This window comes from Carassius carassius, chromosome 23 (genome assembly GCF_963082965.1).
Source record: "Carassius carassius chromosome 23, fCarCar2.1, whole genome shotgun sequence".
Taxonomy (NCBI): domain Eukaryota; kingdom Metazoa; phylum Chordata; class Actinopteri; order Cypriniformes; family Cyprinidae; genus Carassius; species Carassius carassius.
Window position 1 is genome coordinate 24,735,642 of NC_081777.1, and position 22,633 is coordinate 24,758,274.

A 22,633-nucleotide genomic window follows, 5' to 3' on the forward strand; every position below is an offset into this window, starting at 1 on the left:
ATATATATATATATATATATATATATATTTAGTTTTATTCACACATCAATCAATCTCTTAAATATGTTTTGATTACAGTGGTTTAAAATAGTGAGTAACATTTTTTATTCATGTAGGCTAATGATAAAAAAGGGAAGTCTTATTTTGATCAGTGCATAATAATAAAAAAGGAACCATTCACCGACATACCAACCATTTAAAATATGCTCAAAGGTTGTTGTTATTGCCCCCCCTAAAAAAATAACTCCATTGTTTTTTCTGGGTGTGTCCATTAAAGGGTTAAGTTACATCCTTCCTTTCTGTCAGTGTAAGCGGTCTAGTTAATGCGCTCTTAAGTGACATATTGGCAGTGTCTCAAAACCTCATGAGCAGACTACCTAGACTGGATTTTGTGCATTATATGTGCCGTGGGAATGAACGATAGGAGCACAGCACGCATTTCGTCTGCTATTGTTAATTTTTTTGTCAGTCCACACTTTGATCGCTGCGTCGCGGCTCTCTGTTTTCACCGTCTTGCGCCATCAGCGTTAAACAGCGTGTAACTTCTAGTAACTTCTTTAATTTCGACTTTAAACCCTCGCGGTCAGTGCCATTTCGTTGCGTTGTATCTAGCATTTTTTAACGACAGACGTGTCAAACGCCCCCATACTTTCTGCGCGCGGAAGAATCAGTTGCCGCGGACTTTTGAGTGACGTGACGAACTCGTAGCGAGCGGCTAGACGTTTACTGTCCTGCCGCTCAGTTTTCCTCATTACTCCAGCAGACGGGCTTTAAACAAAGACTACCGGTTAACACGGAACACCTGGCTTTCTCCTATGCCTAATGGGAAGTGTCGTAGCTTTTGTGACTGCGCCGTGCTATTGTTAAATTGTGATTCGTCTGGTTGGGAGCATATATTGTAAAATATCGTTTCAGGTTACGTTATAGACACACAATCTGCGCGCAAGTATGCCGAGGAGAAAACAGCAAGCGCCCAAACGAGCGGCAGGTAAGTTTATTTAAGCTGATTTCATTAGAGAGTCTACTCTTGTACATCTGTGCAAGTTTTTTTTGTCTGTTAAAACGGTTATGTAGTCTACATTTGGTTTATACTGCCTTGCATTTACGAACTACCATAAGGAGCAATATTCTTTCTCGCGTTTAATTGTGTGGATTTTTATTTTCGCGCATAAATAATTTTCCTTATTCTAATTTAAGTCATACCTTGTTTTTCATGTTAATGGATAGGCTACTTTTAAAAAATGGCCATGCTTTTAATATTTAATTAAAAGTAATTTAGATGGAATTTATGTGGCTTCGAGACAATTAAACATTGTCTAAGTGGTGTAACTGTCTGAATATTGTAAAAACAAAAAGTAAAAAACAAGAAAATAAAAAATATCTCTAAAAGGAATATATTCATCAAGACATAATCATGATTCTGATTATTCTTTCTTCCTTTTTTTAAGGGGTGAAGAAGTTTTTTTTTTTTAAGTATTAATATTTGAAAAACTTTGGCATAACAAACAGTCAGGAAGCCATTTTGTTGTCATGTGACAACAAAACCATAAACTCGAAAGGACCAAATTAGACCCTCATCTGTATATCAAGGTCATTAAGTAGTTGTTGTTTTGGATATATATATATTTTTTATTATTATTAAAAGGCTAATTGGTTGTAATACAGTACAAATAGGTGAACCCTAGTGGAACTTGACACTTGTAATTCAAAATGCATGATAAAAAATATTTAAATTATTAAAATTAGTATTATTAAAAAGTATTATTAAAATTATTTAAAAAAAAATATTGCATTAAAAGCATGTTTACATTTTTTCAAATGTTGATTAAAATGTACATTATATTCAGGGTGAAAGAAAAGTGCTTTAGTAAAACTTAGTATAAATGTTTAGTATTAACCACAAGCATTTTTAACTATTATTATTATTTTTAATGTGTCTTTTTTATCAGCTCAGACCTTATGTCCTTATGAAACATTGACGCATACATGGGATATGTGTACATTTTCCAGACTATTTTAACTTCTCTGAAGAGTTGGGAACCACTGAAACTGCCTTAATGTAAACTAAAACATTATCAGTCTGCTTAATAGAATAGATCCTATCCTTTTATTTAAAAGAGGAGGAGTTCTAGGGCATTTTTATATTTATAGCAGAGCTCTTTGAAACAGAGATACAAAGCCATTATTATATAGCCTTCACTGTTTGTGTGTGTGTTTGAGGCAGAGATGATGTGGAGTTTAATGGAGGGGTATGGCTTGCTCTGTTAGACTGGCCTGTCAGAACAGCTTTGTCTCATGTTGGATTTAATTGTTATCCTTGTGACAGCCTCATCCATCAAAGGCTTTAATGGTCAATCAGACCAAGGCCATGTGAGTGCTCTCCTTCTTTTTCCCATAAGCTTGCCTAGGCTTTTATTTCATCAGTATGCTCATCCAAACTTCACTCATAGGCGCTGTGCAGAGTGGTGACCATGTGGTTTACAAGTGTGAGTTTATGGTTTACAGGTATGAAAACATTTAGTCATATACTGAGCCACTGGAAGAAGGACTGTTACTTTTAACTTATTGATTCTGATGCATCGTTTTCTCTGTAGGTGATGTAATGCTCCATAGCAATCTTGTAGATGAAATCTTAATGAGAGTTTATACAGAAATATACTCTATCCCAATCACTCTCTCTCTCTTACCCTAAAGGTTTGCACAGCTCTGTAAAAAGAAACATTTTGCTTTGCTTAATTTGAGTGCACCTAATTAGCTGTAAGCCTGATGGATTCCTGACAGGTGCAATGATTGGAGTTGACAAGTTATGCGTCTGTCACCAAGTCATATTAGGTTTGTGCTCCCTTGATGTAATTAAGTTGATATTAGCCACTCCTGCTGGCCTTTCCTATTGCCATAACCCAATTTAGCACCTTTACTTGACAAATGAGCTTTTTGGTGCCAGTCTGGCATCTATATGATTCTGAACTGCAGTGAGAAGACAAACATGTGTAAAACACCTACAGTCCTTCTGAGATGAATGTTTTTATCTGTCTTTGAGCCATATTTGGAACAACAGATTAGGCATCAAATCTATTTTGAGAGTTGTACTTTGATTCAACTCCGTTAGATCTCTTTCCGTCTGTGTGTGGGTTGATAATGCGAGTTAATCGGACACGCCTCCGCAAATCCCACGGGCCACCCTGGCAAAAAAGCTTCTCGGTTCTCAGGCTCTTTTGGGCGTAACTCCAGGCCCTGCCTTCTCCCTCTTTCTAAGGGTAAAATCAGTTGCTGTCAGATCTAAGGTGCGAGGCAGGTCATCCGGACAAGCTGCCATCAGTCATGCGTGGATGTGACGCAGGAGCTGGGCTTGATGGTGGTGGTGATGAAAGGGCAGGAAACCATAGAGGCCCAATATTCCCTAATCCCAACCAGTGTCAACATACCTCTCCAGCCAGGCATGCCTGTAATCACTGCCAAAAGCTTCAAAACCGCTAGAACCCCATTGATTTACGCAGCGGCTGAGACAAAAGATTAAAGTAATCTTACACATTCCTGGGTACACATTTCACACATGCACACAGACGGTGTGTTCATAAGTTTAATGTGTTCACAACTGGTATTGATGTTTTAGTTGTAATGGACAGTTTACTTTTTCAGTTTAAAAGGATCATCACCATGCCACACTTTGGAAGTCATAGCTAACTAGTAGATGTAGATGTGTTTTACTAGTCAATGGTTTAAGAGCATCCATGTATAGTCATTAAAATGTTTGTATTTGTGATTTCCAGAGACTTATTGACCTTGACACAAAGTTGTGAAAGTCATTTTAAAATGGGAAACGTTTCAGAGATAAGTTTTTTTTTTAATAATAATTTTGTATTTTTCTGAGAAAAATTATTAAAATAAACCACAAATTACATATATTTCACTATATGCCCCAGACAAAAACATCACATTGGCCTACTGTCCAAAGTTTCATTTGAACTAGCACTCTGTTGTGGTTGTAAACTTATATGAATGTTACTTTGCTGTGTTGACAATGAAGACATCAATCTTCTGTTAAAAAGACAAGAATCCATCTCTTTTCTCATGGGAGGTGGCTTTTAGCTTGCGGTCCATTTTAGAAAAATGAGTCAGTCTGGTCCTCCGGGGTCCAGAAACCAAACCCTGGTGGAGAAGATCAGCACAATGCCAAACCGTCAATTACCCTTTCAACAGAGCCGTTAATCACGCTGCCACCCTTTACTTCTGGCATCCTGACACATGTCATTTATCACGCAGGCTTTCCGAGACGCCGAGGGAGGGAAGAAAGAAGAAATATTGTTGAGAATTAGACAGAAAAGGCTGGGGAGAAAGTTGGGAAGTCAGAGATACAGGTCAAATGTTTAAAAGCAAAATGGAGTCGGTGCTGTATAGGTTTTGTCATTAGACAAAGAAAGTGACACAGGCGAGAAAATTTAATAAATTGTCGCACTGCTGAGTTAAGCTGTTAAGTCATTAAGTCATTGAAAGCCCTGTTTGGGTAGAGACCTCAGCCGATGACAAACAGATATATTACGTGCTGAGCAAGTGAAACAACAAATGAGTTCTAATTTAGCTTAATGCATGATAATTTCTACTTGAACAAAAGGTGGGAAAGTCTTGCATTACGCATTTTGAAATGTACTCCTGCCAAAGTACTTTTTAAATCAGTCAAATCAGTCCATCAATAATCGACTTTTGTCTGTCAAGAATGCACGGCTATGCGTGCATCCGCCTTTAGTTTGTGGGCATTCACGTATCTGGACATTTGTATGTGTTCATGTCTGTGCATTCCCATCCAAGCTTAAAATGACATGCATCACTCAAGTTTAGCTGGCCTGTAAATGAACTCGTTCTCTCCCACAGCTCTAGCACTACTCCATGATGGATGCTCCTTTAAAGAAAGAGATTAATGAGAGGTAGGCGGCTTAGAGGACCATTTATCACAGTGAATATTATTTGGACGGCTGTGTAAGCCTGTAACCTGAGAGTTAGAGAGGCATAGACAGAGCACAGGGTCTTAGATGTCCTCTCTATGATGGATAGCTTTGCTTTCTCTTTGTGTTTGTCATGAGACACCAGCTGTCCACCGGGTGGTCATTGCCGGATAAGATTGGGAGTTTGGTATTGCATTCCCAACGAACCCTTCCAGTATTCTCAGTGAACTCAATTCCTAGTTATCAGAAGCTTATTAAAAGAGGGTAACTCTGGGACAAAGCCTTGCTTGAAAGGTTGGGGGTGGGTATGTGACAGTCTGGGAGATGTTTTTTTTTTTTTTTTTTTTTTGATGTTGGTTTTTGCCCCAACCTCCCCCAAATTGTCCCTGCAGAGTAAAATTATGAGTGCCATCCATCTCACTGAGTTCTTTGATGCTGGGCCATCATCTCAGCAGCTGCTGGCTTAGATACACATAGAATTGTTGCCAATCACTCTTGGCAGCTGAGGCACATCAGACACGCTGTTGTCAAGGGGGGAAAGGAATCAAAGGCACACAGAGTGATAATTAGAGTGATATCTCCCCTGAAAGGACGTTTGTGGTCGGTGGAATTCCAGTCAGCAGAGACTGTTTGCCTTCCCGTATTTACTGTAAATGGTCAGTTTTAAGTTTCTCCAGCAGAGAAAGAGAAATACTACAGAAAGGGCAAGACCCAGGACAACATTATGCGCCCACAGTTCATTTTCTGTCTTAATTTGACTGCCCACTTTCACTGACTAAAAAATTCTCAAATTTCTTTGCTTCATTTGCAGCAAAGAAAATGCTATTTTTGGCATGGGGGCATCTCAACATGTTGCCTGAATGCTGCTTTATTTTGATCAAAGTGTCATGTGTTGCACATTAGCATGGCCTCAAGCTAGAACAATTCTCACAGTTAGCCTCAATCTGTATCTCACTCTGAGGTTGTGAGTGAGTCATGTGAGCTCTGAGGATGAAAAGCTGCAGTATTTACGGACAGCAAATTGAGCAATAATCTTATTGGGTGTTATTGCAGAGTTACAAGTTCTAACAAGACCAGTGTATGGCATTAAATACAATGATGTCAAGATGATCAACCTCTAATGTAAAAATTAGATGATCTAGACAGTTTAGCAGATCACATTAGATGGGATTAACAAAATATGCATACTTTTAACAGTAATCATGTACAGTCTTAGAGTAAGCAATTATACACTCACATTAACCAAAGGTTATTACGTATGGAATTTGATGTTCCAATTGAAATGTCATTGGTGCTGTTTTTGTCTGTAATGTGGAGTGGAAAAATGACTGATCATATGGAGACAAATGTAATAGTTACATAAATCAAACAAGGCAAGTGCCACTAAAGTCTCCTGGATTTTTTAACTGCTAGAACTCATTGCACACATCACATTTTTATTAGCTTAATAAATCACCAGGCTGTCAATCAAGCCTTTTGAGAATAATTGGTTATGGTAGGTGCCTCCTGAGATGGATTATAAATCATTCAAGGTTAAAGATTGTGTTCAAATTTAGTGGGCTTGGGTCTTGATACACAAATACACATTTGTGAGGGTATATGGTTTCTTCTTAGGTTATGCTCTAAAGAGTATCTTCTGAACTCTTCCAGCCCCTAAATTTTATATGAGGGCAGACTTGTGTTATGTACAGTAACAAAGTTAGTTGGTTAAAGCTCACTTATTCTGATTCACCTCAGGGTCATGATATCTGCTTTACATTTTACTTGGTTTAAAATCCTTTCAAAAAAGTTACACTCTTGTAATCTTTGGCATTTGTGCAAGAAAAAAGCAATTTACCATTGTGGACCCTCAGTGTGTCACTGTAATTGTCTCAGGGATATGAGAGGGCAGGAAAATGATCATTTCATTGTAGTTACACCTGGTTCACCCTCTTTTCGAGCTGCTTTGGAGTTCATGCCAAATCAGGCCGTTCAAATGACGTCTTTTGATCAAGGCTGTCGGGCACGATCAGAGGAGATTGGCAAGTAATGGATACCTAGTGACAATCCAAATCTACAGAGGGGATACGACTGGCCTGCACCTGCCAGTTATCCTTTAGAGCCCCCATCCTGTGGGCCGCTTGGCTGACAGCCAGTGAGAGGCTAAATGAGAGAAGCGCAAGCTTGTGAGATTGTGTATTATCATTTGAAATGAGAGCTATTTGTGCTTTAACACTCTTGTCAGGACTGTGGTGGATCTTGTAAGAGAGAGAAAGGAAGAGAGACCGTTGGCATGCCACGGTGCACTTGAATCACACATGTGGCGGCACACCATGTTCGCTTGTAATTCAAGGCCTGCTGTATTTCAAAACATCTAACATGTCAAGCATTTTCCTTTTGACATGAACAACATAATCACAAATGCACACACAAACAAGAGTGAATAGAGTGGGACAGAGATGGGGGTTGGTATGGCTTTCAAGGGGGCATTTGTTCCACTTATGGAGTCAGAGTGACAGTGTCAAACTTGCAGGGGACAGGCTGTCAGGAGACAGGATCGTCAGTCCCAGAGGACGTTGGTGGATGGGCTCTTTTGAGGGTGTGAGGGCAGCTGGCAGAGAGAAGGGCGACTGTGTCCCCTTGGATCTGTCATCTGGAGGTGCTCGAGCAGACACCTTTCTCACAACACGTCACCTGTCCAAGGTGAACAGTCGTCAGGTGGGATTCAAAGTGACAGGTGGCTTATGTGCCGCCATCTTATGTCGTTCCCCTTAACTTCTCAATCTATCTATCCACCTTTTCCCTCTATCTTTTTGTCTCTTTATATGTGCACAGGTATGTTGAAGTGTGGAGAGGTGGGCCAAATGGCAGCAGGTGCAACCCCTTGTAAATAGCCTGATTATGTGCTTAACTGCAAACAATTATATAAAAATATTTGAAGTTTATTTCTTGGTCCTCTGTAATTTGTTTGTGGATGCTCCAGTGTGTATATGCCATTCAGAATTGAAGTAATGCCTTTTAGATTGTAATTCAATTCTTGAATTTGATTTGCATTTGAACTGAGACAGACAGCAGGATACAGAATTGCGATTGAAATTTGCACTTTGACATTTGTTGGCCAGGGTGCAGGAATTCTTCATTTACCAGGATGATTTTGCCTGTATTGCAGATTAACATCTTGTGGGATATGGCCCATTCATTTTAAATTCCAGAAGAATATTATTGGGTTAAATGATTGTTTTGTGTTTACTTATGTGGCATTAATTTAAATTTTTTTCTCTTTTTCTCCCACTAGCTTATGATTCAGAGAATGTTAAGGAGAGCACCATACAGACCGAAGACACTGGAAGTGATTGCTCAGTGACCAAGAAAAAACAACTGGGGAAAAGTGATTTGGGAGAAGACTTCAATAACCCAGTAGATGAACAAGATCCCCCTACTGCTGAGCTGTCAGGCCATGATGTTGACAATGAATCGCACACAAGTGAATCTAGTGACCCCACGTCAGATGCAGACAGCAGCATCCCGATCAAAAATATGGAGGAGGCCACAACAGACTTTCTAAAAGACCATTCTGAGGACTCCGTATGTATTACAGACAGCCTAGAACAGATGAAGGCCATTTACAAAAGCTTCCTTAATAATCCCTACTGGTCCTTTTTGAGCTTGAAATCCTCTCAACTACATGCAGATGAACAGCCAGCCAGTAGCAGCGGTAGCAGTAGTAGCAACAGCAGTCCTGGACGTAACAGCTATGACTGGCATCAGTCTGCTATCGCAAAGACACTCCAACAGGTCTCTCAGAAACAACCTGCTGCACTTGAACCAAGTATTTTCTCCACTGTCCAGCTCTACCGCCAAAGTCCTAAACTCTATGGATCCATCTTTACAGGTGCAAGCAAGTTCCACTGCAAAAGCTGCAGTGCATCATATGACACACTGCTTGATCTCACAGTTCACATGAATGAAACAGACCACTACCGTGATGACAACCTTGAAAGTGCTAGTAAGGGTGCTAAGTCATGGTCAAAGCCTCGGAAGCGCTCTCTTTTGGAGATGGAGGGAAAGGAAGATGCCCAGAAAGTCCTACGCTGTATGTACTGTGGACACTCTTTTGAATCCCTGCAAGACCTCAGCGTGCACATGATAAAGACTAAGCATTACCAAAAGGTTCCTCTGAGAGAGCCAAGAACTGCAATTGCTGCTAAAGTTGTGTCTTCCTTCAGGAAGAAAGTTCCAGTGGAGCTGTATGTGGCAAAATCTTTGCACACCACAGAAAAGACAAGAAGTCCCAACAGAGGGCAGGCCAGGGTTATTTTTCAGATGTATTCTGAACAAACCAACAAAGACGACTTGATGGATCAGAAAACAAGCCCTGGTGTGCATTTCAAGTCTCAGAACCTCAAATGTAAGGAGAGTGGGATTTCACATGACTCTTTGCAACAGTTGAGTGATCCTGCGATGTTGACTGGCCACTTTGTCAGAGTCACCCAAACACTGCAAAAGACAGTCAAGCCTCCTCATCCCAAAAGTAAGTCTGAGAAGTCTCAGTCAGATACACAATGTTCTTCCCCTCTCTTAGCCACAGGAATCTTGGAATCATTGTCCCTCCCATCTGTAGCAACTGGGGACAAAATCAAGACACAAGAAATTACTTCTCAAAAAGACAGTGATTGCAAGGATTCTGCAAATATAAATGATGCCAAGCAGAAATTCAGCATATCATCGAAGTCTGATTACCTAACTGAAGATGATCTAAAAGAGAGTCCTAAAATGGATTTTGATATTCTAAAATCACTGGAGAATACAGTTACATCAGCTATTAACAAAGCACAGAGGGGTGCCCCGAGTTGGGGTGGTTACCAGAGCATTCATGCAGCTTATCAGTTACAAAACCAACTGAAACCTGGTCTAAACAACTCGGGCTATATTTCTTCTTTAAAACAATCTTGCAGTAGTCAGGAAGGCCAGTCCATAGACAAAAGTCATTTAATCCCTCCTTGTACTTCACCAAGAGCTTCCTCTACCACAGTTAATGTCCAGGAGGTGGACAAAATGGAAAAGAAAGTAATAGAAAATATTTCTGAGGTTGACAGATATAATGACTTGAATGGGCAAGGATCCTTACATCAGCAACTGCTGAATTCCAAATGGAAACCACTAATGTCAAAATCTCCAAGTCATGAGAGTGCATTTACATCTATGAGCAATGTCTCTGAGGGTAACACAAATGAAAGAGAAATTCAGAAGCACACACAAGATTACAGAACTCACCCCACTTCAGAGCTGTATGATAATGCTGGTCTACTCTCTGCCCACCCTGAGCCAAAACAACCCTCTGTCAGTCCTCTAAGTGCCCTTCAATCTGTTATGAACCTTCATCTGGGTAAAGCTGCCAAACCAGTAAGGCCTGTCCAGGACCCTATGAGCATGCTTCTCAGGATGAGCAACAGCATGGCAGAAAGGGCCGCTCTTGCCGGTCCATCTGGACACTCAGCGAAACTTAGCCAGTTGCATTCTGACTGCCATGAAATTTGCAGAGACCAACCGATAGACTTGTCCAAAGGCAAAAGTGAACAGTGTCTCAGAGCTGCTGCTCTCCCAGGTAAAGCTTTGAGTTCCTCTGTGTCTGGTGTATCTGTCAGGGAATCAGCCAGTTCTGAAATATTATCAACAGCGAGTCCTTTGCGTGAAAATGCCCTCTCTGACATATCAGACATGCTGCGCAATCTTTCAGATTCTAGAGTTTTGAAGTCCCCAACGCTTTTATGTAAGCCAGAACAGTCAGAAATAGAGGGTTCTCACACTTCAGATGAGGCAGAGGATACATCCATGGTGCACAAACGTAAAGGTAGGCAATCACACTGGAAACCCCAGCACTTGCTGATTTTGCAGGCTCAGTTTGCATCCTGCCTCAGGCAGACAGCTGATGGAAAGTATGTGATATCAGACTTGAGCTCCCAGGAAAGGATGGTCATATCGCATATAACAGGTCTATCTATGACAACCATCAGCCACTGGCTTGCCAATGTGAAATATCAGCTCAGACGAACAGGCAGAACAAAGTTTGTAAAGAATGTTGACTCAGGACACCCGATTTTCTACTGTAGTGAATGTGCAACACAGTTCCAAGTTCAATCTACATACATCTGTCACCTTGAGTCACACCTTGGGTTTAAAATGAAAGACTTGGAAAAACTTACTTCTAAGGATCTGAACCGGAGGATTACAAAGCATTCTAAGAGCCCTCCCATGAAACCTGCAATTCCTGCTGTACTGCCAGCTAGAGGATGTCAGGAGCAATTGCTACCGGTGCCAGCATTGTAATATACAAAAAAAAAAAAAAACTTAGAAAACAATACAGTTAACACAGTATGCCAGGATATTTATTGTACTCTAATTTGAGAACAGACCGATAGATCATAATGTAAAGATTCATACAGTTACTCATATATTGTTGCTTTAACAGTTGGCCTTGTAGGCTAAGCTTTTGAGATCATGAATATTGTAAAGGTAAATTAACTTCAAAAACCTGTTTAAAGTTAAGCTGGCTACCACCAGTTTTACCAAGTAGATACACAGTATAAGAAATCTGTTATATATAAAAATGTCTTAAAGTTGTGAACGATCTTGAATACTCATGATGAACAGCTTTTTGAGGGAAGTTTCTGCTCTGATGAGAGAAGAATGTAGATTTGTAAATAGATGTTGTTACACCTATTTTCCAAAATATCTCACTTTTGTTCTTTCAATTTTGCCTGTGATAATACTTAGTTTGTTTGTGCATAAGGAATCTGATTTATTTAAAGATGTATAACTAAAGAACTGTATATAATACTGTATATAATACTTAAAGTCCTTAACATTTTTGTCTATATAAATTGCCTTGACTTGCTTTTTACATATGTTTTTGTTTTCTCAAAATATTTGTATAACCTGTTCATTTTCATTCTTTGTTTGTCATTCTTTGTTAATCTGACTATTTAACCAGACATTTTTGACTGTTTTTATTTACATAATTTTTGTTGAATGTTAATACATTGAATGAGGCATGCCATCTATATCTGTAAATGTGTATATATATGTGTATATTTTTTTTTTCAAATGCTTTACTTCACATTTAATTTTTTTTAAAATGTGTAATTTTAACCTAATACCAGTGTTCTAATAAGACATTAAAAAAGACCATTGTTTTTATTAGTCATTCAAAAGAGTCGAAAAACACTTTTTCCCAGTAGTGCATCCTTACGCTTGACCGGTCCTAGTTGGATGAAGGCTTTCTTTAAATGTAAAAATTGTATATATTATAAATAAGCTCCCCATTTTGCTGCAGTTACTTCCTCTTTGGTGCATATCTTTTAACTCTTACCATGCCAAGTCTAAACATTCAGTCACATGTTCTCTTTGTCATCTTAGTTTGTTTCCCATCAAGTACTGGCAGACTTAAATTGACGTTGTTGTGTCTTTTTGTTTTGTTCCTCTGGTACGGTGAATTCAGTGGGGGTAGTCACGCCTCAGTGGTAATAAAATAACAGAGAGAAGTGCTCCCTGTCAGAGTCACATCAGCCTATGTCATCGCTCTAATGAATATCATCTAAATTGCTTTGTATATCTGAACAGTTTGGATGTCAATCTAATTTGAGTGCATGCACTGATGGGAAGGGGCCCAGACTAATGAGAAGAGAGCTACGTTTGACAGTGCAATAAGCTTCAACCTGATCAGACAAGTTTGAACAGGAATTCTGACACATGTGCCAATGCAAAAAAAAAAAAAAAAACTTGACGTGAAACCGGTAGCTTGAATTTTATGTGAAACACTGTACAGAATGTACTGGCATCATCCTTATTTCTTGTCTGACATCTTATCAGAAGTAGGCTGTAGCAAACACACATTTTCATAAACATCTCAACATTTTAACTTGTAAAGGAAAGCTCTGTTTTGGTGTAATTTGCAGTGTTCCTTGGAACATAGTCATGCTTAACCTGAAAATAAATTGATCACTGAGCTAGCACAATCTTCATCTCATCATGACCTCTTGGAAATCAATCATGTTCACCCGCTACTTGAGTGTCAGTTCATATCGTAACCAGACCTGAGTTGACGTGACAGTTTATGACAGCTCCAGAGCACTCATGGGACAGAATTGAGGCAGCTGCCCACAGAGTCCACACATACTGAATTATTCTCAGCACAAGGGTATGGGTTAAGGTCATTTTCCTTTTCTTAAAGAATGGGAAAATAGTCGTAACGCTGAAGTACAATCAGTTTAAATCAAGTTGGACAATGTTTGTGCTTAAATGTTTTAAATAGTATTTAAACACGATATTGATTTAGTCATAGAAGGTTGTGAGTTAAAAAAACGTATGAAGAACTATGGTGCATTACATTCACTTACATCAGCCCAATAAACTAACTCAAGAAAGTTGTTGTAAGTCCAAAATGTTTAACAGCTGGACAGGGAATATTCTGAGCAGCTGAATTGCTATTCACTAGCATTTCCCCAGACAGCTGTCAAGAGTATTTTGGCATGATATCTGACAGATTTGCAAAAGACACTCGTTTCAGGGCATTACACCATACATTGTTAATTTAATGCATGATGACACGAACAATTATAGTGAGCTACATGCTCAAATAGCATGTCAAAAGCTGTGTATCAATCCATTTGATCCTGTTTTCCAACACCTTAAGTGATACCTTAAGCAATATTTCTGACTAGGAGAGAAGTGCTGACCAAGTAAAACGCTTGAGAGGACCTCACTGGCTGATCTAGCTACATTTGCAAGAAAAGGAAGGTCTAAAACAAGATCCGCTGGGGTATAAATAAGAGTATATATTTCATTTTTATACACTAGAGTGTACCAACAACCCCCAAGAGAACTGAGCTGGATATCTCACTGAGAACTAGTTTTAGTTGTGTCCAGTTTCTTTTTTTTATTATTCCCTACCTCTCTTGACAGAATTTAGAACAAACATAAATCTTTCTAAGATGTGACCCTTGGGTGTGCCACCCTACAGAACCTTGTCCTGCACCCATTATTTCTGGTCAACTTTATTTTGTCAGATTATGTAAGGATGTATATACAATGGGGACAAAAAGTATAAGAGCATAATCAAAATGTGTAATTAAATAAAGATTTTGAAAATTTTATTATAATGAAAATAACAACATGAGAAATATTTAGGATTCTAATTTCATTTCATGATTTGCAATAAAAACTTTATTTTAAATAATTAAAAATATAAGCATTTTCAGATCTTTTTGGATCTCACAATATTTTCATTATCTTTCAGCATATCAAACTTTCATTAGATTTGCTTGTTTTGCCATTGTCCATTTATGTATGGATTTGAATTTAAAAAATACATTGTTTAAATGTGAATATAATGTAAAATAGAAGCATATTACAAAATACATTTTTGTCTATTGTTTGACTTGAAATGACCTCATTTTGAGCATAAATCTCAGACATGTCAAGATTTCAGAAAGAAGCTGAACATTGTAGCATGCTAGCTCTCTACCACCGCCAGAGTTGTCTGACATGGTGGCATGACTTTTGACATTGTGTATTCAGAATAATCTGACAAGGCATCCACTCATGTTGTGTCAGGGCTTATTCGAAATTTGGTAATGGTCTCATCCCTGTCCATCGTCCCTCTCTGCATGTCTCAGCTGTATGCATAGGTGGCGTTTAGATGTGACATCTCAAAAATACATGAGCTGAGCGCTTCACGCGACCTCCTGGGCCATGCTAGCCGTCCGGAGATGGCAGGGGACACGATTCAGTGTGACACTCCTGGTTGGAGCTGCCAAACTGCCACTTCCTGTCCTCTTTATTCACACATTGAGGGAGTTGAAATACAGTGTTTTGAAAATCACTGATCAGACATCTGTCTGCTTGTCTGGCCCTTCTGTTTGACTGTCATGATCATGTTTGGCCACCTCTCATGTAACGTCAATGCCAGCTCTGGTCTGCATTACAGAGCAGCAGATACCAGCCATGTGCTATTGCATTTAATGGCCAACTTAGCTATTTTCCATTCTAATTAAGAAAGTTTAACAGCTAAAAATAGAGAAGTAAAATTAAAAGAACAAATAAAAACATTAAGTTAATTTCCCAGAGGATTGTTGATTAATCTCTGAAAATCAGATGTAACAAAGTCTAATCTAGTAAAATAAATATTAACATTATATAGTCTAGCTTCACACTATTTGTGCGGCTTAAATCTGTCTGAACCAGAGCGAGTCAGGTGACGCCATATTGAATATAAAGAGGCTGTGAGGGATAGATTTTAGGACTGTTCGCAGAGAATATTTTTTTCCAAATCGACTGCAAGTAAATTCAGCTTTAAAAAAAAAATCTTGAGGTTTGTTTTTCCGAATTTCACTTTTCTTTTTTTTTTCAACGCAAAAATGTGTTCTCGACGGCCGCATTTTTAGAACGCCTTCCCAGAACGTGATAAGCCGCGTGCGAAGGCTATGGTCAAACATGTTTGTAAACCGCGTTTACATAGATAAAACAATGGAAAACTAGCGAAATTAAATGCAAAAACATATTTTGTGTGACAGGGCGGAGTCTTTACAATGGCACGCACTATATATAAACGTCATAGATCACAATTTTCAGAAAGACATTTCTGAACAATCGGTAAATTGTTAAAAAGCCTACGCCTACCCTTCACAGCCTTGTGTTCATTCCGGTCAAAAAATATAACGTGGTACATCCGGTCAAAGGTGTTACTGATAAATAGGCTAACGTTACTTCATCCAGTCAATCATGTTATATTTTAGTTGTAGCTTTCTAATATGATTCAGACAGCATAAACATGAACACAAACCCACCCACAGTCTCTCAAGCTGCTGTCCCATACCTTCAACATGTCAGCTGAGCACAGAAGAATGACAGAGAGACGTGATAACGTGTTGGAGAACACACACACTACATCTTCGGATGCAGACATCAAAGAGGTGCAGAATCTTGTCAAAGCTGTGAACATCAGCCTGTGTGCTTGGCAGGGTGAGTCCTTCCCTCGTGAAGAAATGCCCCAATAATAACGTGAGCTGTAAGAAAGAGGTGTCAACTCTGTCCATCAGGATAGGAAACATCTGTAATTATTTTTTTTATAGATAATAGCCTAACTAATTGTGCATTTATAAATGGCTAGAATCCTGAACAAATGATCCCTTTGTACAGTTCTGAAAATCTTGGTTTTCCCAGTCATTATCACCTAATCTTAGATATATTCTTTTTGTCAACTTGCTTTCCTTTATTTAGCACAAGCTTTAGATTTCTTTTTGGAACTGACTGGTCGTATGTCTTATTAACAGAGTTTATGCACTTCAGTGTTTGAGTGATAATTTTGGCAATGTGATCGCATTCCCCCAAAACATGGATATTCTCAGTCAGAAATAGTGTTTGGTAAAGTTGTTAGACCCTGTGTGAGCAAAGTCAGTACATTTTAGTCCAGCGTGATATCATTCGCATTTTCAAGAAAAATAAAATCCTCTCTTGGTCAAAATTACCAGAACACAACATTAGTTTGATTAAATATTATTTACTTCTATATGAATAAAACAGTATTCCAAATGCTTTGAAAATGCATGAAATGTGTTACCTTTCATAAAAATGCAAAAGAATAATCCCACCTGGCCTTTGTTTTATGGTACCATAATATGACAAACCAGTTTATTTCAACTTAAACTTGCCTTAAAATAAAGTAAAATCTCATTAAAAACTATTGGGGAGAAATAATTTAGATAATAATATGACCAATAGAAATATTCAATATGAATAGTCTTACCATTTTCTATTATTGTCTGTTTTCCACAGAATGCATGTATTCACACCTTACCTATTACAAAAACATAAACTCAAAAACAATCTATTTTTCATTTGATTTGTGGCAAAAATACAAAAATGTAGACAGGGAAATATAGGGTTGTAAAAAAAAAAACTAAAAGGACAACATAATTGCAGAAAATTCTGATTATTGCTAGTGTAAATTACCATGTACATATAGAAAGTAAGATTTTATGTTGCCATGTAAATGAACATAGTAAAATTCCTCTCATCATTTTACATGTTCTGTTTATTATGAAGTATATGGTATAGTGTAACTATCTAAATGCATTTTACCTCTGTTGATGCTTTACAAGCCAGCTAGTTACTACAACAAATGTATCCTGAAATAAACAAACTCAAACAGCAAGCGCAACATGCTTGACTCTGCCAATGTGATCTGACTTGACCCTGTGACAGGTGTACTTGTCAAGGACGAGCCTGTCCCTTCTGATTTCATGTCATGTAAATGTACAAGAGGCATTTCTATTTACTGGACTTTTGCGTGGCAGGAATCAAAATCTTTTTTTAAAGTCAAACCTGTCTAAATATTGGGGGGGGGGGGGGGGGTGTAAACGTAAACTCTTTCGATGATTAGACAACAATTCAACAGCAAATATCATAGATAATGATTAATAATCCACTGCAGAGGAAACATGAAATGCAGACATCATTAACATTGACTCTAACTGTTGCAAAACCCATTGTGACACTCTTCTGATTAATGTGAGCTGGCAGACATCAGCGTCAGCTTTAATCTGAAGGCGATGAAAGGCTTTGAAAAATGGCCAGGATATTGTAAACTCTTTAAAACTGCAAATGCCTCATCCAGACAGATTTAATAGAACCTCCCTCCCATGCACTGACCCAATCATGGGATTTCAACTGTGATATATAACAAAACGGAAGACAGTCATTAAATAGCATATGTCAATTTTCTGAGCATACTTTAATAGGTTGTTTGATTTCATCCTCGTGTTCTGTTGAGATGAACTTTACTGTCATGTTTAGAGTACAAGTGTAAAAACAATAATATATATTTTTAATTTAACATATTATTTTCCAATCAAGTTGCGCAAAATCCAGCATATAGGGTCACATTATTGAAGCTTCATGTCAATTTTAAATGAACAAACATGTATTTTTTTAGAAATGGGATTGGCATCCATTAAAGTAACCTTGCTTCTGTTTGAGATAAATTTGACTGGGTCCATAATCACACTTAAAAAAAATAAATACAAAACATTTAATAAATTAATGATAATAAAATCTCAAAAGCAAATCAAGCAGCATTTCTTAACCAAGGGGCCGGGGGGGCCCATTAGGGGGCCTCAACACTCTTCCAAGAGGGCCATAAGACAATAATAAGACAAAACAAGATAAACCCTTTATCAGCTGTTTTTCTTGAAAATCATGAATATATGAGCAAGTTCAATTTTAAAAGTGTGATTTCTAGACCTGGAAAGTTATGTAAATTGATTAAAAATCTCCATTTCTATAATGAATACTTTTTCTAATTATGTCAAGCTGTAAAGTATTTTATCAGGTGGAAACTAAATAAATATATATATACAGTACAGACCAAAAGTTTGGACACACCTTCTCATTCAAAGAGTTTTCTTTATTTTCATGACTATGAAAATTGTAGAGTCACACTGAAGGCATCAAAATTATGAATTAACACATGTGGAATTATAAATGGAATTATTATATACATAACAAAAAAGTGTGAAACAACTGAAAATATGTCATTATAATGATAAAAACCTTCGTATTCATCCGGAAGAAAGAGGACAATCAAAATGAAGCTTTAATAACAAAATAAACACAAAACAGCGCACCAGCCCCTCACGGATGACTGATGCGCACAAAATAAAACCAAAACACAACTAAAAGCCCAGGCCTGGTCCTCTCTCGTCCTTCACTGTCGTCGCTCCAGTTTTATATCCTTCCATCTCCTACGTGGGACTCGAGACCGGCAGTGGGTCGCAGGTGTCACTGATTTCCCAATCATTGCCGGCCTCCCTCCTTGTTCCCACGTCCCTCGGCCCCGCCCCACTCGCCACAGTCATAATCTAGGTTCTTCAATGTAGCCACCTTTTGCTTTGATTACTGCTTTGCACACTCTTGGCATTCTCTTGATGAGCTTCAAGAGGTAGTCACCTGAAATGGTCTTCCAACAGTCTTGAAGGAGTTCCCCGAGAGATGCTTAGCACTTGTTGGTCCTTTTGCCTTCTGTCTGCGGTCCAGCTCACCCCTAAACCATCTCGATTGGGTTCAGGTCCAGTGACTGTGGAGGCCAGGTCATCTGGCGCAGCACCCCATCACTCTCCTCCTTCTTGGTCAAATAGCTCTTGATGCCTTCAGTGTGACTCTACAATTTTCATAGTCATGAAAATAAAGAAAACTCTTTGAATGAGAAGGTGTGTCCAAACTTTTGGTCTGTACTGTATATATGCCAAATATATATTTATATTTAATGTTATTTTTAAGGCTCGCTCACACCAGGATTGATAAGTATAAAGATAACTAATGTTAATTATATTAGCATCAACACCAGTGCATAACTTTTTGCTTATAATATGCAAGAACTGCAGTATTGTCATCTGCCACTTTAAATGCTCAAGCTCTTCAAAGCAGGATGGATTCTGATTGGCTGTTCGATGTTCTTATTGTTCATTAACTAGAAAAAATAAATCATTCTGAATCCAGCAATATCATTCCTCTAAGTCATTATTATAGTTGTGGTTTAGACTTCCCCAGTGTCTTAGAATTAGAATGATTATTCAATCGAAATTGTTATAATTTATACAGTTATCAACCTTGGTGTGAACAGGCCTTTAATTCTTATTAAGTAGCATGAAAAACTGTAAAAGTTAAAAGCTTTTAATATTTCTGTAGCCAGTGGGGGGCCCTGGAATCAAAATGGTTAAGAAGCACTGCTGTACATTTTAGGTCTGAAAATTTTTGCATGTGAAAACTCATTGCATTTATAGTCAGTGAGAACCCAAGCATTCATTTTTTTTTTTTTGTTTTGTCAAAAAATCTGGAGTAGGCTGAAATTTTGAGGCTGACTATATTTTTGAGCTATTGAAAAACCCCAAACAAAACATGAGGGTAAAGTAGTATGCTGTGTGGATACAAATAACCACTTAAAGTTTAAGCTTCTTTTTAAGCGAATTACAAAAAGAACATTAATATCCTCTGCATTATCAGATCAGGGTGAATACATAAAACGTCTATCACTGATCTAAATGAAGAAAAGTCTTATAAAATGTAGGTTGTTAACGGACAGCTATGAAGATTGGAAACCTTTTGAACATAGAGTCCCCCACGTTTCATCTGTTTATGCAAAGCTAGCCCCCAACCCACCACCACCTCTCACATCATCATTCACAAGAAGTGTTGCTATGACAGCGGGATATTGACAGGTGTGACAGAACTTTGATTGCAGCGTCAGCCTCCGAGCTGGGGCTTGTCATCTGTCAGGTGTGAGCAAAGCTCTGTTGGGCTGATGACACTTACAAGAAAGAGGGAATGTTTTAAAACACCTAGATAATGCCTTAACTGTTGGTCCTGTATGGACATCCTACATTTGAGTTTTATCCATACACCAAAGATGCTACTGAGATTTCAAAAACCTTAATGAACTTGACACAGCCTACAAACTTCAGTAAACCCACTCTAAGCAACCAACAAATTATTCAAATGCAAGAAATCACTTACCAACTATTATTTGAAGTAAAAATAAATAAAAATGACTTATTTTCTGCTTAATTAACTCTTTAAAATTTCCTCGCAATCTTCTCATGCACGTTTTTGAATGTATGATTGTTTAAAGGGTTAGTTCACCCGAGAATGAAAATCGTCCATCTTCTACTCATCCTTGAAGCATCCTAGATGTGTGTGACTTTCTTCTTTCAGAATAATCCAATCAGAGTTGTATTGAAAATTTCGATTCGTCCATCTTCTACTCACCCTCGAAGCATCCTAGGTATATGTGAGTTATATTAAATTGTGCTTGCTCTTCCAAGACTTTGCATGGGGTAAGCAGATGTTTGTTGTCAACAGTTCAGAAGACGTGAAATAAAGTGTGCGCATCTGCAAAAAACGTCCCTCACACTGCCCTAGGGGGGTGAATAAAGGCCCACTGTAGCGAATCCATGCGTTTTTGTAAGATAAATATCTAGATTTCAAACAGAATAAACACTTTTTTTCTCACTTCTGCTGACTGTGGGGAACCAGAAGACACGCAGGCGGATGTCGTAGTTCGTCAGCGCTGTGTGGTTAGTTAGGAGCGCGGACAGAGAACAAAACAAAACGCTGCACGTATTCTACATCCCACAATCAGCAGATGTTAGAAAAAAAGTGTTTATTACATTTGAAATCTACATTTGATATTTATCTTACAAAAATGCACGGATTCACTACAGGGGGGCCTTTATTCACCCCCCCCCCTCCTGAACTGTTGACAACAAACATCCGCTTACCCCATGCAAAGTCTTGGAAGTGCAGGCACAATTTAATATAACTCCAATTGGATTATTCTAAAGAAGAAATTCACATACACCTAGGATGCTTCAAGGGTGAGTAGAAGATGGACGAATCGAAATTGTTGGGTGATGTAACCCTTTAAAGACCTCAACAGAACAACCCCCACCAGGTAACAAATAAAACATTTGATTGGCTGATCAATCAGTCAATTGAAAGTATTCCATAGAAAGTATTCAAGTATAAAGTATTAAATAGTCAAATTCATAATGGACTAAATTATTCCCTAAATCATTTGTTTATAATTGTTACTATCATGTTATTTTTTAAGAGTTATCATTTAACAACTAAATAACTCAACAAATTTAAGAAATTACATTATACAATTTTTATTGTATAATAAAAATATTTTATTATGCACTATAGAGTATACATTTAAATACATATTTTTATATTGTGTGTACAACCTGTTCGAAAAACCATCTGACTTTCAGTGCATTACATGAACTAATCTTTCAGACGTAGCTTTTTTTCTTTTTGTGGTTTGAAATGAATTGCTACGGTCGAAGAGGTTGCTGACTTTGACTGTTATTACTTTACCATTATGTAAATTATGTAGATTATCATTATGACCATAACATGTAGTATAATCTATGTAAATAAAATAACTACGTCTTTGAGTCAGTCAGCTAATAACCCATGCATCTCCATTCTAACATTGCTGAAACTGAGCATTCAAGTAGCATTAACAAATAATGGAGTTGAATGTTCTCCATTATTAAATATCATTTCTCACTTTGCTAACAAAAAAAAAAAACACATGTGTGCCAAGCATATAAATGTGAATGTAAATGTAAATCTAAGAGGATATGGCTCTGCCCAAATCAGACTTTTAAGAAGGTGCCAAGAGAAGACAATGTGAATGGAGGAAAAAGATGTATCCCTGCCACCAAAAGTGTTTGGAAGCTTTGACAGGCACATCTCACACAGGCTGACAGCTCTGTCAATAGCCCCAGGATGGCAGGTCTGATTGACAGCTAGCAGGTGGTGGCTGAATGGAGTTGTCAGGGCAACTGTCAATCAACAATATTGCCATGGAAACAAGGGAGGTAACACAGCTGCCCGTGGTGATCTATTGTTTTACCAGTCAAACACATGCATAGTGGAGCACTTTTTTTTGCATATCTCCAAAACGAATGTAATTGCTTAACAATTTTATCACAGAGATTTAATATAGGCTATAAATTTAGACCAAGATGCATTACATGCACAGTAATATTAGGGAACAAGGATCCATCGCAAGCATGAAATAAAAAACATCTCCCTCTTTACAGCTTCATGCATACTGCTGCTAATTGCACCAGAGCAAAATCCAGGGCAGG

General features: G+C 38.1%; 1 protein-coding gene across 3 annotated transcripts; it reads left to right on the forward strand.

The window, feature by feature from the left end:
- The first annotated feature begins 292 nt into the window (after positions 1-292).
- tshz3a (teashirt zinc finger homeobox 3a) lies at positions 293-11,571 on the forward strand. Of its 3 annotated transcripts, none has more exons than XM_059506701.1 (3): positions 293-988; positions 7,453-7,637; positions 8,215-8,350. In XM_059506701.1, exons 1-3 carry the CDS (start codon positions 949-951, stop codon positions 8,281-8,283), a joined length of 294 nt encoding a protein of 97 aa, XP_059362684.1. In that variant the 5' UTR covers positions 293-948; the 3' UTR covers positions 8,284-8,350. The 3 variants fall into 3 exon arrangements, with proteins under 3 accessions (XP_059362684.1, XP_059362683.1, XP_059362682.1); XM_059506700.1 differs by having other exon boundaries at positions 296-988; positions 8,215-11,571; XM_059506699.1 differs by lacking the exon at positions 7,453-7,637 and having other exon boundaries at positions 296-988; positions 8,215-11,571.
- Positions 11,572-22,633: the final 11,062 nt, after the last annotated feature.